Source organism: Phytophthora cinnamomi (genome assembly GCF_018691715.1).
Source record: "Phytophthora cinnamomi strain GKB4 chromosome Unknown Contig98, whole genome shotgun sequence".
In the NCBI taxonomy this organism is placed as follows: Eukaryota; Oomycota; class Peronosporomycetes; order Peronosporales; family Peronosporaceae; genus Phytophthora; species Phytophthora cinnamomi.
In genome coordinates this window covers 106,442-123,777 of record NW_027151031.1, presented here as the reverse complement: position 1 = coordinate 123,777, position 17,336 = coordinate 106,442, and the positions used below count along the sequence as shown (strand labels likewise).

The window sequence follows — 17,336 nt, the reverse complement described above, 5'->3', positions numbered from 1 at the left end:
TTGATCACTCTTCAATTTGCCTTGGGCGCTCAAGACCAAGCACCTCACCAAGCCACTCGACGATGAAACTCGCTCTCCACCTCGCGCTCGGTTCCGTCACATTCGCATTCGCCCATGCCGACTACTACCCACAGTCAAGCAGCAGCAGCGGATGCTCATTCGCGTGCTCCGATCTGCTGCAGCCTGTTTGCGGCTCTGACGGGATGACATACCCGAACGAGTGCTTCTTGAGCCTGGCCGACTGCAACAGCTCGGAAGCTATTACCAAAGCACACGACGGAGCGTGCTCTACAACTGAATCGACCTCCGAGACGTCTTCGAACTCGAACGGGGGGTCAACTGAAAACGGTGGCTACCCGACGTGCTCCGATGTGTGCCCCATGATCTACAAGGCCGTTTGTGGGTCAGACGGCATGACCTATTCCAACGACTGCCTCCTCGGCGTTGCTCAGTGCAAGAGTGGTGGCACCATCACGAAAGTGTCGGATGGGGAATGCCCCGGGTCGTACCCCTCCACCGGAAGCTCGGAAACCGGAAGCGAGAGTACCGGTACGGGCTGCTCGGAGGTGTGCTTCGAGATCTGGAGGCCTGTGTGCGGCTCCGACGGCGTCACGTACCCCAACTCGTGCTTCTTGGGTATTGCTCACTGCAAGGACTCGAGCGTCACTCAAGTTGGTGAAGGAGCGTGTCCGACGAGTGGAGGAAGTTATGGTTCGACCTCGAGCACCAATTCGACCGACTCGAGCGAGGAGACCACCCCAGCCGACAGCGGAACATCGTCGGCATCGTCTTCGACGTCGTGCCCAGAAGTTTGCGCCGCGGTGTACGTGCCTGTGTGCGGATCGGACGGTGTCACTTACTCCAGCCAGTGCAAACTGGACGTTGCTAGCTGCCAGCACCCGGAGTTACACATAACGAAGGCGTACGACGGTGCCTGTTCTGTTGAGTGCAAAACGCAGCTCTAAAACAGTCAATGTTGCTCTGAGGACGTAGGGCATATCGATATCATTCAAATTCCATGTGAAAGTCGACGTTATTCATTGTGTAGATCATGAACAGCTACGCTTTTGCACGCCCTTTGTTCGCGAAGGCAGAGAAACTCGGCAGTGTCCCTCGTTTCGCTTTGCGTACCTGGGTCTTGTGCACTAGGCGGCGACGGCGATACGCAGCTTGTAAACGTAAGACAGCGGCGTATGCAACACTCTCTCGGTATGTTTCGAAGGCGCCGTGCTCTGGAGGTGCAGCAGATACCTTGTAGTGCCTGATGCTGTAGTAGTATTTCGTCTGCGTGTGCGTGTCAAAGCACTCGACCCATTCATCTTGATCGAGCAAGCGCGCGTGGATTTTCTTCTTGCCTCGGCGTTCTAGTTCCAGCCTCATTGATACGTCGGCCTGTAGGATTTCCGCGATGAGTTCCTTGACTATACTCGGGATGTTCTTGGGCGCGATGTGCCCTCCGTCGAAATCATCGGGACGCTCTAGCGTTATCGATTGGTACAACCGGTTGTAGAAGTAGTCGATGCCGTCCTCGGTTTCGCACCGGAACCAAATATTGTCCTTTGGAGTGCGTTTAGGCGGTGTCACGAGTTTTTGAACTGCTGCGTAGCCGTCAAATTCAGGTAGGCAGTGTTCGACCATGTGCAGATAGGCAGCACATGCCCCAGCCCAGTTTCTCAAGCAAGCGTAGGCGGGTAAATGATGCCAGCAACGGTGTTCACCTGGAGGAGCCAGCTCTGTTGCGCTCCCGAGCAGATCGTACACTCGGTCCAAGTTTGCCGCGCTCAACGCGTACGGCTTGGTGAACAACCCTATCGGTTCGTTGTGGGACATCCACTCCCAACCACTGGAGTGAGCATCAATGTTCTTGACAATCCAAAGCCCCCAGCATGCCCGCCACATATCTTCATCGCCAATGTTGCGTGGTAATGGAACATCAAAGAGCAGCAGCACTGCGTTGACGACAGCTACTACAGCCTTGTGTGGCGGCATATCCCAAGACAACGGATCGAGGAATTGCTTCTTTGGCTGCTCCTGAAGAGCGATGATACAGTCGTCCACGCGCGACACTACTCATCAACAATGGAACCCATTTAGCTACGCTCAACTTGCACGATTTTCATCGAGTTTCAAGCTCGTACCGATGTTGGACGCATCCACGAAGCCCCACTCCGGGTCCAGATACTGCACTTTAGCGCCTATGTCACGTAGCAGTAGCGACATCAACGCTTCATCGCCAGTGTCTTCGTCGTCTGCTACTAGATTCAGAAGACGATCATAGACTGCTCTCTCCGCGTCATTTTCGGGACAATCTTTCCCAAATGAGCGTCGCCAAGCATACAGCACCAGTTCACGTGTGTGGTCTGGCTGTAGTTGTCCATCTGCATCGTCAACAAATGGCTTAGTCTCCATTGTGAATTGCGGGCGTAGGATAACCCAATGGAAGAGATAATGTCGAGGAAGGAGGAGAATGGTGAGATGTATTCTTGGCTAGTCCTGCGCAACGGCCAAAGCAGTTTACATACTTGCGTGTGGAACAGACTGAGAGCTGAGGGCCATGGCTGGCGGTGCAAACAGGCAGGATGCGTGTTTGGGCTTGCTCCACGGGCTCCAGCTAACTAGCTTCGACTAGTATCCCCATTTCACCTCTAAAAGTGCTCTTAGTTCACAACAACTCGTGCCCCGGAGCCGTTGTCACTGCCCGTGGCATACGCTCCGATCGTGGCAACAAGAGCGCGAGCCTTTAGCAACATTTCATCGTACTCGTCGTCGCTGTCTGAGAGAGCCACAATGGCACCACCAGCACCGAGCGTCACACTGTTGGGAGTCACAATAGCTGTACGAATGATGATGTTCAAGTCGCAGCTACCGTCGATCGACAGGAAGCCCAGGCCACCGGAGTACACACCACGTGGGGCACGCTCCAGTTCACGGATAATATGCATCGTGCGCTTCTTAGGGGCGCCAGTCATGGAGCCGCCAGGAAACGTGGCGCGCAACACATCCACTACATCCGCGTCCTCGCGGCGCTGAGCACGAACGGTAGTCACGAGCTGGTGAACGGTGGCGTACGTCTCCACGCCCATAAGCCGCGGCACGTGCACTGATCCGACGCGAGCCACGACGCCAAAGTCATTGCGCACAAGGTCGGCGATCATCATATTCTCCGCACGGTCCTTCTCGCAGCTTGCAAGCTCTTCGGCGATGGCGGCATCATCCTTAGGGTCACGACCGCGAGGACGAGTTCCTTTGATCGGCTTGGACTCCATCCAACCATCGGCCCCCACCTTCAAGAATCTCTCGGGCGACGAGCAGCACAACGCATATGTATCCTCCAATGCAGCAGACTCTCCCGAGCCCTTTACGTGTTCTGGAGCTTGAAAGCGGTTCTTGGGGTTGCTCAGGTAGAAACCAGCGAACGGAGCTGGGTTTCGCCGGCGCAGCATTCGGTAGAACGCCAACGGATCGCGCAAAGCGTATTCTGCACGCAAGTGATTCGTCAAACACACTTCATAGGTCTCGCCCGCACGGATCAAGCGCTGAATCTCCTCGATGTCGGCGACGTATTGCCCGCGACTCCGGGACGGACGGAAAATTACTTCATCGGTGCCTGCCTTGGAATTGGGTGGTAGGGATGAACGCGCGGTAGACTTCTGGTTGAAAGCCTTGGTTAGCTGTTGTAATTGGTTCCTCATGGACTCGTGCCATTGCTGGCTCGCACGCTTGCTGTCGTCCTTATTTTCGCTGACAGAGAGCGAGTAGATAACACCATCACGGTGATCAAACACCAACGTCCGATCAGCAAATACGAACGAGGCATCCGGGGCACGCTCTCCCTTTACGTCGAACTTGTCGTTGAACTGCTTCTTTCCTTCTTGCTCACTACCCAGCACTTCGTATCCAAAGTAGCCCACGAAACCTCCGCGGAAGGCGAAAGGCAACTCGATGCTACTCCTCTCTTCATGCTCGCCGTTCTTGAATACGATTTCATGGCAGCGATGAGCTTGCATGACTTCTCGCACGTGGTCCAGGATATCCTGTCCCGGATAAATATCAACCTTCTCGTCATCATCCTTCGTCTGGTGACGTCGAATGCGAAGCTCCACCTTAGCAACATCATATTCCACACAATAACTCAACGGGCCGCTGTCGTCGCCCATCATTGAGCACCGCGACTGGATCGCTGCGTCGGAGCCAGCTACGGTGTCATGGTTACTGCTGTCCAGCCAGAACGATCGCTTCGAGGCGCCAAAGAGCTCACCAAACACAAACTCAGCGAAATCTAGCGAAGCCAACCCACTCGAGACACGCTCAACTAGCACGCGGCAGCTAGACTCCGCCGAAGACTGATCAATAGAGCCCTGTACTCTCTGCTGCGACAGCGTCTTGGTGTTCTGCTCCGGGTGGTTGCTGTGGTGCAGCTCGCACTTCGACGCGCACTGACCCAGCGTCACATCCCGGAAGTTCTGGAAGAGCTGGTACCCGAACTCACTGCAGACCGCCTCTGGATGGAACTGCACGCCGAACTGCTGCTTGGTGCGGTGCTGCACCGCCATAATGACGCCATCGTCCGTCTGCGCGGTCACCTCCAGCTCCTCGGGCACATTCTCCGGGTCGATCACGAGCGAGTGGTAGCGCACCACCTCGAAGCCATTGGGGACATGGGCGAACAGCGACTTGTCGCTCTCCTGGAAGAACACGCGACTGGTACGTCCGTGCATGACCTCCTTGGCCTCCACCACTTGGCCACCATAGACCTGAGCCATTCCTTGATGCCCGAGACACACACCCAGCACGGGCACCGCGGCGTGGCGGATGGCGTCCGCGCACATGCCAAAGTCCTTGGGCTCTGCCGGGTGGCCCGGGCCGGGCGAAATAACCACGTTGAGCTCCAAGTCCGCGCCCTGTCCAGCTGCAATTCTGCTTTGGGCCACGAAATGGTCCCACGCAGCGGAGAACTGGCCGCCGAAGTCGTCGTTGCGGATCACGACGACGCTGGACGGGGACCCGTTCACCTGCGCCAGCATCTGCGAGATGTTGTACGTGTACGAGTCGTAGTTGTCGATGAGCAGCGACGCCACGCGGCGAGGCTTCTTGGCCAGCAGAGAGGCCCGTTCGGCCGCCGCCGCGGCGGGCACGTCGTCCATGGACGCCACCATCGACAGTCTTTAACGCTAACGGAGCTGCTCGAGGAATGCTACACACGGTACAGTAACCTCCCGCTACGTCAGACTCGTCCTAATCAGCCCCTCAGCCAATGGGAGCGCGCCATTTGACTGGCTAGGAGCTCATGTACACTTGAAGTTGATGGCGCAACGAACGGTGTTGTGACGGTAGTTTGTTGACTTGTGCATGCACTATAAAACTATGGTATGGTACGCCCGCGGAGTGCACTTACTTCATCAAGCGTCGGTGTCCTCCTGGCCGCGGTTCTTGTTGCGGTTGCGGCGTCGCCGCTTGAGCTGGCTCTTGGACAGCTTGACCTCGCCGTCGTCCTCTTCGTCGCCGTTGCCGTTGCGGCCCTTGCCAGCCTTCTGCTTGATGCGCTTGCGCTGGAACGAGCTGGGTAGTGGGACGTCGTCCTCACCGATGGCCTCGCGCTTGCGCTTGCCGATGCGCACCAGCTCCACCTCAAAGAACAGCGTCGAGTTGGGCGGGATCTTGTCGCCCTTGCCGCTCTCGCCGTAGCCCAGCTCGGGCGGGATCGTCAGCAGCCGCACGCCGCCAGGACGCATCGTGCCGAGACCCTCCTCCCACCCAGCGATGACCGAGCCAGTGCCGTACGTGGTGGTCAGCATGCCCTTGCCGAACACGAGTCCGTCCTGTCCGAGGCGGCCACGGTACTTGACCGTGAGCATCTCGCCCGCGAGCGGCAGCTTGCCCTGGCCTACTCTCTTGTCCTGGATGATCAACCCGCTCTTGGCAGTCACCTCGCTGCCGGCGTTCTGCTCGTAGGCGGCCGCCAGGGCCTCTCGAGTCTTCATCTCCTGCTCCTGCTCCTGGGTCTGCTGCTGGGCCTGCTCGATGGCCTCCTGCCTCTTCTCCTTCTTCTTCTGCTTGTCCTTCTTGCGCTTCTCGCGCTTGAGCTCGGCCTCCCTCTCCTCCTTCTGCTCGTCGTCCAGCTCCTCGTCCTGCTGCTGCTTCTGCTGCTTCTTCTCCTGGCGCTTCCGCTTGGCCGCCTGCTGCTGCTCCAGCGCCTGCTGCTCTCTGAGCTGCTGCTCCTCCTCGTGGCGCTTCTTGGCCTGCTCGGCCTCCTTGAGCGCGGCCTCGGCCGCCTCCTTGGCGCCCAGGCCCTGCTTCTTGAGCTTGGCCTTGCGCTTCTTGAGCTGCGCGCGACTGAGGCCGCGCGCGGGCTCCTCGTGCGTGTGCTCGAGCGCCAGCTCGCCCTCCTCCATGTGGTCCTTGGCGCACAGCTGCGAGAACAGGTCGCCCTCCGCCGTCGAGTGCCACGGGTGGTCCACGCCCCACGTCTTGTCGGCGCGGCCGTAGCCGCCCACGCTCACGCGCATGTCCGCGGCGAAGCGGCCCGTGCGCGCGCCGCCCAGCGAGCGCACGCCCTTGTTGGCCACGATGGACGAGTCACTGGCCACGACGATCTCCTCCGCCTCGTTGCCGCGCCGCTTGTCGCGGCGACGCATGAGCACCATGGTAGCAGCTACGGTCTTACTTGACTTGTGACTGCGCTGGCTGGCTGGGAGGTTACGACCATCGAGACGGACGCTGATTGGTCGAGCGACCAAATTGAAGCTGAAATCGTATTTTTTTTTTTTTTTTTTGGGGGGGGGGGGGCTAACAAAATCTAGTCGGGACGAAGCACGTTGGCAAGTGTGGTGCCAGCAATACGTGAGGATCAAAACGAATTTCTGTATCCACGCGAGGAACATACGAAATGCTGAAACTCGGCCTTCCTCGTCTTCTTTCACAGCATGGCCAGACTCATCGCGATGGATTAAAAAAAGTTTCGGCCGTAGCCATCGGCTGAAGTCTGTAGATGATTGACGCCAGAACCAGCGGTGGACGCAGTGCTGCCTACCAAGCGCAGCCAGCCGTGACAGATACAAAAACAAGAGAATCATAATACAATATTATATTGTAGTAAAAACGATTACCCAATTATTGTAATATAAATAATCAAATCAGCATTATGGGTAAATGCGAATAATGCATATAAATAAATCAATAATTGAACATATTTAAAATGCTCTGATCAAACGATTTTATTAATGCGAGCCGACACTAATTTTATTCATTTGATCACATACGTTCGCATACTCTGACATCGGAAAGACACTCATTTGCAAATCCAACCCGTTCTGTAACCTCGGTCCGTTACTAATACTCCGTTGTGGTCCGTCCGAAAAACTTGTTACCGGTAACACTTTGCCGCCGGGTTCATTCGACGGGTTCAACAACATACCGTATCGATCCAAGATTTAATCATATACCCAAATACCAGAAACGTGAACTCGTTTGCAGATTCGCGCTCGCTGTAAGCATCAGCTGCAGCTCGGTCTTGCACACGTTAACACCATGGAGTTTAATTTTGTCATAATTGAACCTTCGGGTATACGAAGCCTTTGGAAAGGAAATACAGTCGTGCTGCACAACTCGTGCTCTAATTCGGCAGGGTGGACCATAATATGGACCATATTATGGTCCGCCCTGCCAAGGAACTTTATCAAAAGTATCACTAACCTGTTTTTGAGTTTTTTTTGTAACTAAGCCGTGCTTAAGCACGGAGAAGCTCTGGATTTATCATGAAGTGAGTGCTGCTTCTTAGCTACACAGCCTCTCTATTTCTAGTAGTACATCTTGGAGCATTGTAGGAAATCCACTCCGTTAGATAAAAGTTCTTTCATCGACTTAACTGGGGTCATCGCGATATGAAATGACGTCTTTTGTGAGTTAGGACGCGTTGAGTGGGGCAAAGGACCAATAATCATTCGATCAACCGTGAGCCGTGAGTCCTTGACATTTGTCGTTTGCTGGTTGAGTGCTTCGATTGAGAGTAGTGCTGTGACAATAGATTATCTATTGGTAATGCGGCTGCCTGGCATGTAACTTGAGTCCCGATTATCTTGTCACGCGAATGTCGCCCCTAAAAGACTCAGGCAACACGCACTGGATAATATACTATCCGCCCATGTATAAAACCTAACAGGTTCGTCCCGATACATTATTATTTTGCCATTTTATAAGTGATTCAGGGCTCTGTGTTTATATAGGGACTAGTACGCGCACTTGTATCGCCCCAACTACTCTGGATAAAATCTAGAGAATTGGCCCTGAAAGTTGGTGAGTACTGCTGAGGAGTCCAGTTTCTACGAAGCTGAGAAAACGAGCTAAAACAAAACGAACTCTGAAAGCATGTCTGACAGCAGCGACGGAGGCTGGATCAATGACCCAGGAGGCGACAGCAGCTCGAGTGAAGAAGAAACCGTGCGTCCCGTGAGTGCAGTTGATGCTCCTCCTGTCCCCGAGGGCGGTACCCTTCTTGAGGAACTGAAAGAAGCCACTGCTCACATGGAGAAACTGCAAGATGTTACAATTTAATAAAGACAATCTAGGATCTTCTAGGATTTTTTTAGATTGTTCTAGCACGATTCAGGGTCGCTGATTGGTCTATCGGATAGCCCAGGATTTTGGCTTTCTGAAACTAAAAAAAAAGTAGTTTTTGGTCTTGTTGCCTCGACCAATCGGCCATAACTTCTCTTCTACTTCGAATTTAGATGTGGTAAATAGCGCTAGAGGGAGTCGAGATGCCGCGCTTTCGCCCTGTGCTCGTCGCTATAAAACCTCGAAAACACGATAGTGATACTTATGATAAAATTCATCTCAGCAAAGTTGAGAAGCCACCAATTACAAAAGGAGAACAGAAACAGCCGCATCAGTTGAACCACCGAAATCCAATACATTAACTCAGTAGAAATCCATGTCTATCTCTGACGCAATATCTTTACATACGGAATACCTTTGTAGACAGATCACCCCAGCCTTCAGACGGTCAATTCATACATGTAGCAAAGAAGAATCCACTGGTGTATATGCAATTCCGCTGGAGAACATGTCGAGCTCGGCGTCTTCCTTCTTGTCGTGGTACTGGTCCTTCATGCTGAGACAGAAGGATGACTGACGTGTCATGGCTTTTGCGGCGAAAATTAAAGTGAGCTTTTGTATTGATGGCCTTCGCACCAAGATTTGAAACGAGATCCTTGCGGCATGTCATCCCTTCTTGGGGAGGAAAGAAATCGTTGAGATTAATCATCAGAAGGTGCTGGGCAGAGTACGCTCAACCAGTCGGGCATCATCACTAGATACCGATGCATCGACAAAAAGCGAAATGCAAAATCAATATCAACATTATATTAATGATCAATTTTGAATTAAAAATTGAGCTTTGTTGTATTTAGTTTCAATATATATTAAACACAAAATAAACAGAAATTTAAAATGTGTTAATTGATTTTTCATTCGATTTTCTTTAAAGCCGCAATTTTAACGTAATGGGTTTGATTATTGAGTTTACGCGTTATTCACAGCAGGTCCTAAACAACTTTAGCTAGTCCTACTGCGTTTCTGATCAAGCAATTACCCCTTTTGTTAAACGGTTAAATCATGTTAAAACCTATTGTGAGAACATCGCTGCCTCATCTCCTCCACCCATGGGTACGGCATGTACGCCCGTGAACCGATCACGGCAAACGAATTTGTGTACGAGTACGCGGGTGCCACGCTGTCGCAGGACGAGGCCGAGCGGCGTGGTCTGATTTACGACAAGATGGAGATGAGCTACTTGTTCGACCTGAACGAAGACGCGGTCCTGGACGCGCTTCGCAGCGGCAACAAAAGCAAGTTCATTAACCACGACGGGGAGACACCAAACTGTGTGGCGAAGGTGGTGAGTGTGTGGTGTGCACCACATCAGCATTTGGGCGCTGCGCGACATCACGGTCGGCGAGGAGTTGGTTTTTGACTACGGCTACAAACGAAGCGTTGGTCCGGACTGGAGTCAGCGTCGAACAGCATCGAAGGATACCAGTTAAGGTACGTGCGTGCCTGTCTTCAACGGGCGCTTTCTGGCTTTTGGCGAAACATTGCACTTCGGTGGCGCGATAGCAGGCGCAACAGGGTTATGATCGGACAGGACGCTGTTGTACCTGCGGAAGACGCGATATTTTGGCTGCTGCGCTCTGCCCGGTTGGAGGTCCAGCCGCGTAGCGTTTGGCAGTTGAGCTCGTCTACGAGTATTTAACTTGGCAACAATTTGGGTGGCCCAACCTTTCTCTCGTTACACGTGGTTACGCCATTTCAAAACAGCAGTGCGTCGTCGTCAGCATCGAACATGTCCATCGTGAACAACAAGGCTCTTGGTTCCGAAACGAAATCTCAATTGGGATCGATTGGACCGTATATGTAGTTCTTGTGGCAACATGAGGAACAGTGCTAATTTGATTTATACGCGTATTCCATCAAGATTAATCGATTCAGATGAGATGGTGCTGACAATCGCTGCGTGCCCTATTGCATAGGCGATGCTTCCGGATGTCGAAGCAGTGGATCGAATATTGATAAGAGAGGGAACAAGACCGATGACAATATTGTATTGTGGCATTTATACGGACAATATTCTCCCGCGATGAGAGATTATAAATCATTGCAGCTTGATATCACGTAAACGACTTGAGAGAAAAAAAACACTCGTCAGAACTGCCTGTTTTTGTGTATAAAGAGCGATATACGTCACTTTCCCGAGTTCAAGGATTATCGATCCTGTAAATGACACAATGGATACTTAATCTTCGTTTAGTCGTTCTGAATTGCATTTGTATCATTGTATTGCTAGATATATAAACATACAATCGGTCTGAACACCTGTTGCAACTGTTCTCGATGAAATATCGCTAATGACAGGATACTGCATTTTTGTCAACCTAAATTTTGCACCTTCATTGTACAAACGAGCTTGGTAACCTTTGGAACGCATACCTTGGTTTGTTCCAGGTGATCCAAACTTGGGAAGAACCGCTTGTCATACAACTAACAAAATCTGGGACGATTCGGTAATGTAATAGGGCGCCGTGGGCGTCAATCCGTTGAGGCTATGTAACGACAAGAATTACAATGATGCACCTCGTATCCGACAGGGCGGGCCTTATATACACTTCCAGGTCCATTACATTTGGTCGGGGCAACAAAGAACGAACAAACTGTAATAAGACGAAGACTGGATTTGTCTTACTGAATTAAAGGAAACTAATTCAATAAAATTGTATCCCTTCAATCATGTTCCACATCGAACGCACGGAGAAGCCACTGGTGCTGTTGTTCGCGTGCCAGGCCTTGACGTCCGCGATATCCTCAAGGAGAAGCCCGTCGGCCGTCCATACGCTGTAGGAGCAGTGGCGCTTGCGCTGGCGAAGCGGATCCGTCGCGTCGACGAGCTCGGCCTTGCGCTTGATGATGTCGACTACTGCGTGACTCTCGAACTGGTCGGTTGTCCATTGGGCACGTTGCGCTAGTATCATTGACGGTTGCGTGGTAGCGTTCGCACTTTCTGTTAGGGGGATGGACACTACTTGGGCAAACACCTCAATTATAAGTTCATACAGGTTATTAGTCTATACTGTTGTCGAATACGCGGTGCAGCACTAAACCTATAGAGGATGCCAGCCAATTCGATATAATCTTACATGATTTGTAGCAGTAACAGCCTGTGTTGGTGTAACGTTTTGCCGAACTAACTCCAATATTAGCTCCAACACACATTTTCGATTCTTTTGAGATCAACGTACCATCAAAATGAAACAGCGATGGCTTGTCAGGAGGCGAAAACACATACCTGCGCGATCGTGAAAGTCATAAAAAAGTGTGGATGTGTTTGTGTATTGACTTGGATCTTGACAATACCTGAACCATCACAACACGCAAACTTCAATCAGTCAGTAGTACGACGATGAAACAGTTCTGGTTTTTCTACGACGCGTACCATACGTACCATATGTACCTGAAGAAAATGTGACATCCCAAAAGCAGGCGACAACCGGCAAGCACGTACCTTAACTGGTATCCTTCGATGCTGTTCGACGCTGACTCCAGTCCGGACCAACACTTCGTTTGTAGCCGTAGTCAAAAACCAACTCCTCGCCGACCGTGATGTCGCGCAGCGCCCAAATGCTGATGTGGTGCACACCACACACACTCATCACCTTCGCCGCACAGTTTGGTGTCTCCCCGTCGTGGTTAATGAACTTGCTTTTGTTGCCGCTGCGAAGCGCGTCCAGGACCGCGTCTTCGTTCAGGTCGAACAAGTAGCTCATCTCCATCTTGTCGTAAATCAGACCACGCCGCTCGGCCTCGTCCTGTGACAGCATGGCACCCGCGTACTCGTACACAAATTCGTTTGCCGTGATCGGTTCACGGGCGTACATGCCGTAGCCATGGATGGACGAGAAGCTCATGCCCAAACGTTTGTGCTTGCTACGGATCACATTCACGTTGCCGCAAGTGGACGGTGCTTGCGCGTGGGCGCCATTAACGATGGCGCCACTGGCTAAATCAGCAGCTAACTCACTCGCTCCGCACGACAAGCAAACATCCGGATCACACTCGCGCAGCGCAGCAAAACATGGGCACTTGCTTGTTCGACAATCGCTGAGAGGGCAATTACATCCTTCAAACCTGTGCTCACCATCGCATCAGCATCATGCATAACAAGTTAGTAGTGACACAACCGTAGTTCGCTTTGTGCTTGCTGGAAGTCAATCCGGTGGGGATAAACTCGTACACATCAATCTTTCGAAAGGGCACAATAGCACTCGAGCTCCGCAGCACCCACCTATTCGGACAGTCCCGAGAGCAAGCACATGCCTTCTCGCACATGTGATCTCGCTTCATGCAGGAGCACCCAGTCGAGTCACACATGCCCTCGTGCATGCACGGTTTGTACTCGTGGTTTTCCGTGCCGCGATCCTGCAGACGCTGGTTGCGCGTTCTCTGCAGCAGCTCGTGGTTGCTTCCACCCGACCTACACCCGTGTTTCCAGTTGCGGGTGCGGCGACTCGACCTCCCATCCGCCATAGTGCGCTCGTCGCTTGCCTGTTCTTTCTTGATCAACTCGTGCAAGTCCTTGCAGGAGGCGGAGCCGACGACGGCCGCCAACAAGCACGAGTTGTCGCCCATTGTCCTACGCAGTTTGCGCACTACACCCAGCTCCGCTGCTAACAGCGGTGCTCGCTGGTCGCTGGTCTCGGTGCGATCGCTGTTTTTCCAGCACATCTTGCTACATGCAGTACCCTTAGAGAGGAAGAGCTTCATCTTCGTCGTTACCAACGACACATGCGAGTCGTCGGTGAACTCCGTTGGATCAGCGAGTAACTTCCGCTTACGTTGCTGTCGCTCGCAGCTATCGCTCATTTCTACATCACTGTTTGGTCCGCTTGAGCTCTGCACCGTGGCAACATTCGGCCTTCCCCATTGTGCATTGCTTTGAACAGTAACCCCTTTCGCAGATTCCACCACGTCGTTCGGATCGGTGCCCAGACAAACCACTTCATCCTCCAATAAATCCAACGAGCTGATCTCGTTACCACGTCCAGTGTTTTGAGCATCGGATACGGCCGACCTGAAGCGAGGGTACATAGGATCCACGCGTCTGGCTGGTAAAGGGTGGTCGCCGCCGTGCTCGTGGCAAGCGTACCTGTAGCACATCCGGCAGAAAGATCCGCAAAAGACGTCCACAAGGTCGGCGTAGTTGTCAGTCGCTCGCAATCCCAACGCTGCCATTCCTGCGGTTGCGCCGTCCAAGAGACTATCCAGAAGACTTGACTCGAGATTACCGATTGGGGGCTGCAGGCGCCGGCTCAGAACTTTCGCGCGGCTGCTCGTAGATAGCGATGACTGCTCCATCAAGTTCACAATGGTTGCAACGTCCGGGTCCAGCGCCTGCACTCCATTGCGGTTTAACTTGTCAATTTGTTCAAGTCTGGCCGTTGCTCGCAGCCGAGAATCGTGCAACTTTTTCAGCTCACTGTATGTTGTGTACGCCTGGGAGAAGTCCAGCTCACTCTTTAGCGCCTGAAACACCTGCTCCGAGTCGCCGAGACGACCCACCACTAGCCGTAGAACGTACTCCATAACCTCTTCGTCGGCCACGTTGCCCACTCTCAAAGCATACTTCTTCATAGCGTCTTCACCGCCATCACCGCTGCTTGGCCTCGTAATAGCTGTGTAACGCAAGATTGGATCGTCTTCGACGCGATAATTTGCACGTAGTCCGATGCTGGTAGTATACTTCCGCAGGGGCTGGACCACTTCAACCCGATTGATCTGAATGAGGGTCGATACTAACCTCTCGCGCACAAACCCATCACCACGTCCAATCTGAAATGTAACATTTCCAGCATCCAGATTACACGTGTGCTGTGTAGCCTTCAGCTTCTTCACGGCATACTTTTCAACGGCTTTGCGTGGCAGGACATGAACCCCACCTGCATCGGAAGCATAGTGAACGAAAGTAATGTTAGAAAATTATAGGTACGTATGAGCATTGTAGTCTCAGCGCATTGCATTCGATCCGTACCATTTTGCTCACAAAGTACTTGGTGATGCTTATTCAAAGCCGACCGATACGCCGAGATCTTCTGACGAGCCTCCGCCATGATAGCTCGCACTTTTTGTTTATGACAACTCCGAATGATGGGAAGGTGTGCGGCCACTAAGGCTCCCACTGCGCGAGTAACATCGCTCTGTGGCTTGGCCGCTTCGCTCGGAAACACGGACGAAATGCATTGAGTCGGCTTACCAAAGCTTTCTAGAATCGCGCACTGGGGCTCCAGAGTTTCAGTTTCATCTGTGCATTGGGAAGGGAAGGTAGGCAATGGATAGTTAGCGCATAAGCAATCAGCAGAGGCAATCACACTTTACCATACCATAAAATGTGAGCGGGTGATCGCATCTTGAATCGAACGGTGCACTATGCAATTGCAGGATATTCGACGGTGCCTTCCCCAAGTAAATACCTCGATATGAAGTAGGATGGAGCAGCGTGCTGCGGGATACGCCAGTGGCTCGAGCTTCGGTAGCAGCTGAAGGTTTCACTTCCACTTTGGCTCCACCGAAGTGCCAATCGTTTAGTCGACTGCCCTCCGAGAAAGCCATGCTATTCGTGTCCGAGTGATCTTCGACGCTAATCACTTCAGGCTCCATCTTCGTCTTCTGACCAGCAGACTTAGGAGGGCGAGATTGAGCTTGCATCTGCTTGCGGTGAGATCGGATCCAAGCCAATTCTCGCTCTTGAGCCTGTAGGTCATCTAGTGCCACGCGATCCATGTCAAAGTACGTGTTGTCTGCTACCCGCCGCTTCTTCCTCGGGGACGGCGACGGTAATTGCGCAGAAGTTGGTCGCACGGGCAATGGCGAGGCGGAATTCAAGATGGTCGAAGACGCGGAGCCAGTAGGAACAGATTTACGGCACCGGTATCGGCCAAAGGCATCGGTTTCTCCTTCACGTACTCGGGCCGTTGTTCCGTATGGCAACGTTGCCGCGGACTTCCTTGATGGTAGTGGTTTCAGCGATGGGGCAGATGGCTTACGCATTCCGGCGGACACAGTTACCGCCGACTTCCTCGGCGGCAGTGGTCTAGGCGATGAGGCAGACGACGATTCGGACGACGATGACGATGAAGAAGATGATATCGACAACGCAGCGTTCTGCGCCGATACCTCAGGCTTCGAAGTAGGGCCTCGAGGTACCATACCGTTCATCACAGGTTTCTTGGAATTAATCGACTTCTTCGACAATTCGTGGTCGGGCAGTCTACCTCGCTTCTGGCCAGACCCAGCACTCTGCCGTCGCATGTGGGGCAGCACACGCTTGCGCTTGCCTTGATGAGGCGCCGCCGCCACTACATCTTTCGCCTTTTTATCTGTTTGAGGCGGAAACTGGGGGCGCCCCGCCGCCGCGTTATTCCTTGCTGGTTGAACCGACGACTGAGCCGGACGCTTACTCAGCACACGATCGTTCAGCACAAGCCGTTTCTTCCTCGTTTTCGAAATCGACGATTCATCACCCGACGATGTAAGAGAAGACAATGATGACGATCTAGAGAGGCCACTGGTGGAAGAATCCGACAAACTCGACGACGATGAAGACAGGAGGTCGACGACTTCCACCGGCTTCGATTTCGCTGGTGGGGCTTGCACTCGCACACGTTCCCGACGTCTCTCGTCCCCACGACGACGACCACTTGCTCCCTCGACCCTCCGCCTCCTCTTCAACTCAGCTGAAGACTTACTACTCCTCGGACATCGGCGTCGGTGCGCCACAGATCTAGAGCTCAAGCTAGAATCTGAATCTGAGCTTAAAACTGAGCTAGAACCGAAGCTGGTAGACGTGGCTCTGGCCCGACTCACTGGTCTCTGCTTCTCTTTGCTCTTCCAGCCGAGGCTAGGAACCGGTGGTCGCTGGTGGTTTGCAGGGGTTTTCTTGGTCTTTATGGACAGCAGAGGAGGCGCGGGCTTCGCCCTCCGCCTCTGCTTCACCTTCTTTTTCGTTAAATTATTCTTTTGGGTGGGTTTATTCTTATCTTGCGTCTCCAAGGCGGCAGCCATCGCGAGCGCCGCTTCCACCGCGTTCGAGTAGCCGACGGACTGCGCGGGCGCGCGCGGTCCCGCGGGGGATGCGGCGGGACTCGTGGCCGCAGACGCGGGCGCCGCCTCGCGCTCGGATGCCGCGTCGCTGCTGTCGCTCAGCTCGATCACCTCGGCCATTCCTACACGGTGTCCACTCGGAACAAAGTGGCTGATGATTGGGCAGCGCTTGTCCCGTACTGAGAGCTGCCAGATCTGTGCCACTTCAACATGGGATTAAATTAAAAAAAATGTAACCGTTGATGATAAGGTCTGCTCAGGGTCTTATGCCTAAAACTTGGTGGTGGTGACGGTGCGAAACGAAGGTGAAGTATTTTGGAGGCGCCCGTCAAGAGAACCGTCGCACGACACCATTTGCGCTGCGTCCTACCACCTTCGAGCTCACCTTGTGATATCGAGAATATCGCCCATGTCTGCAGCCGCAGTGCCCACTACATCGGATGAGTACTTTTTGAGGGCACTAGCCCCGTCTTGTACGTCGGGCATCGTGGACGTCTACGATATCGAAAGAGGGGCCCTAGCGCCGACAAGAAAGTCAGAAACCTTCCTGATACTATGATGTTAAACAAGCACACGCACACAATTATTGAATCGCAGGCCTGGCAAGTGCGACGCCGGGTAAGTTTTTAGACCACGTTAATTAAAATTAGCGTGGTTTGCCAAACTGGAGACAGTAGTCTTTGGGGCGGTAG

At 53.0% G+C, this 17,336-nt stretch overlaps 5 protein-coding genes across 7 annotated transcripts; 1 reads left to right on the top strand and 4 right to left on the bottom strand.

Annotated features, from left to right (window-relative positions):
• Nucleotides 1-1,059: 1,059 nt before the first annotated feature.
• Nucleotides 1,060-2,384, bottom strand: IUM83_16206 (uncharacterized protein; the record flags this gene model as incomplete). The annotated part of the gene is made up of 3 exons (XM_067941074.1): nt 1,060-2,066; nt 2,139-2,195; nt 2,339-2,384. The coding sequence occupies 3 exons, from the start codon at nt 2,382-2,384 to the stop codon at nt 1,060-1,062; spliced, it is 1,110 nt and encodes a 369-aa protein (XP_067783666.1).
• Nucleotides 2,385-2,657: 273 nt separating this feature from the next.
• Nucleotides 2,658-5,156, bottom strand: IUM83_16205 (aminodeoxychorismate synthase; the record flags this gene model as incomplete). Its single annotated transcript, XM_067941073.1, has 1 exon — nt 2,658-5,156. One exon carries the CDS (start codon nt 5,154-5,156, stop codon nt 2,658-2,660), a length of 2,499 nt encoding a protein of 832 aa, XP_067783688.1.
• A 243-nt stretch (nt 5,157-5,399) lies between these two features.
• IUM83_16204 (fkbp-type peptidyl-prolyl cis-trans isomerase) lies at nt 5,400-6,644 on the bottom strand (the record flags this gene model as incomplete). Its single annotated transcript, XM_067941072.1, has 1 exon — nt 5,400-6,644. The coding sequence occupies one exon, from the start codon at nt 6,642-6,644 to the stop codon at nt 5,400-5,402; it is 1,245 nt and encodes a 414-aa protein (XP_067783667.1).
• A 3,026-nt stretch (nt 6,645-9,670) lies between these two features.
• IUM83_16203 (Transcriptional repressor EZH1) lies at nt 9,671-10,040 on the top strand (the record flags this gene model as incomplete). Its single annotated transcript, XM_067941071.1, has 2 exons — nt 9,671-9,849; nt 9,923-10,040. The coding sequence occupies 2 exons, from the start codon at nt 9,671-9,673 to the stop codon at nt 10,038-10,040; spliced, it is 297 nt and encodes a 98-aa protein (XP_067783664.1).
• Nucleotides 10,041-12,053: 2,013 nt separating this feature from the next.
• On the bottom strand, nt 12,054-16,764 carry IUM83_16202 (Transcriptional repressor EZH1; the record flags this gene model as incomplete). 3 transcript variants are annotated; one of them, XM_067941068.1, is made up of 5 exons in its annotated part: nt 12,054-12,675; nt 12,833-14,483; nt 14,576-14,845; nt 14,925-15,210; nt 16,408-16,764. In XM_067941068.1, the coding sequence occupies 5 exons, from the start codon at nt 16,762-16,764 to the stop codon at nt 12,054-12,056; spliced, it is 3,186 nt and encodes a 1,061-aa protein (XP_067783601.1). The 3 variants fall into 3 exon arrangements, with proteins under 3 accessions (XP_067783601.1, XP_067783599.1, XP_067783600.1); XM_067941070.1 differs by lacking the exons at nt 14,925-15,210; nt 16,408-16,764 and having other exon boundaries at nt 12,782-14,483; nt 14,576-14,654; XM_067941069.1 differs by lacking the exons at nt 14,925-15,210; nt 16,408-16,764 and having other exon boundaries at nt 14,576-14,654.
• Nucleotides 16,765-17,336: the final 572 nt, after the last annotated feature.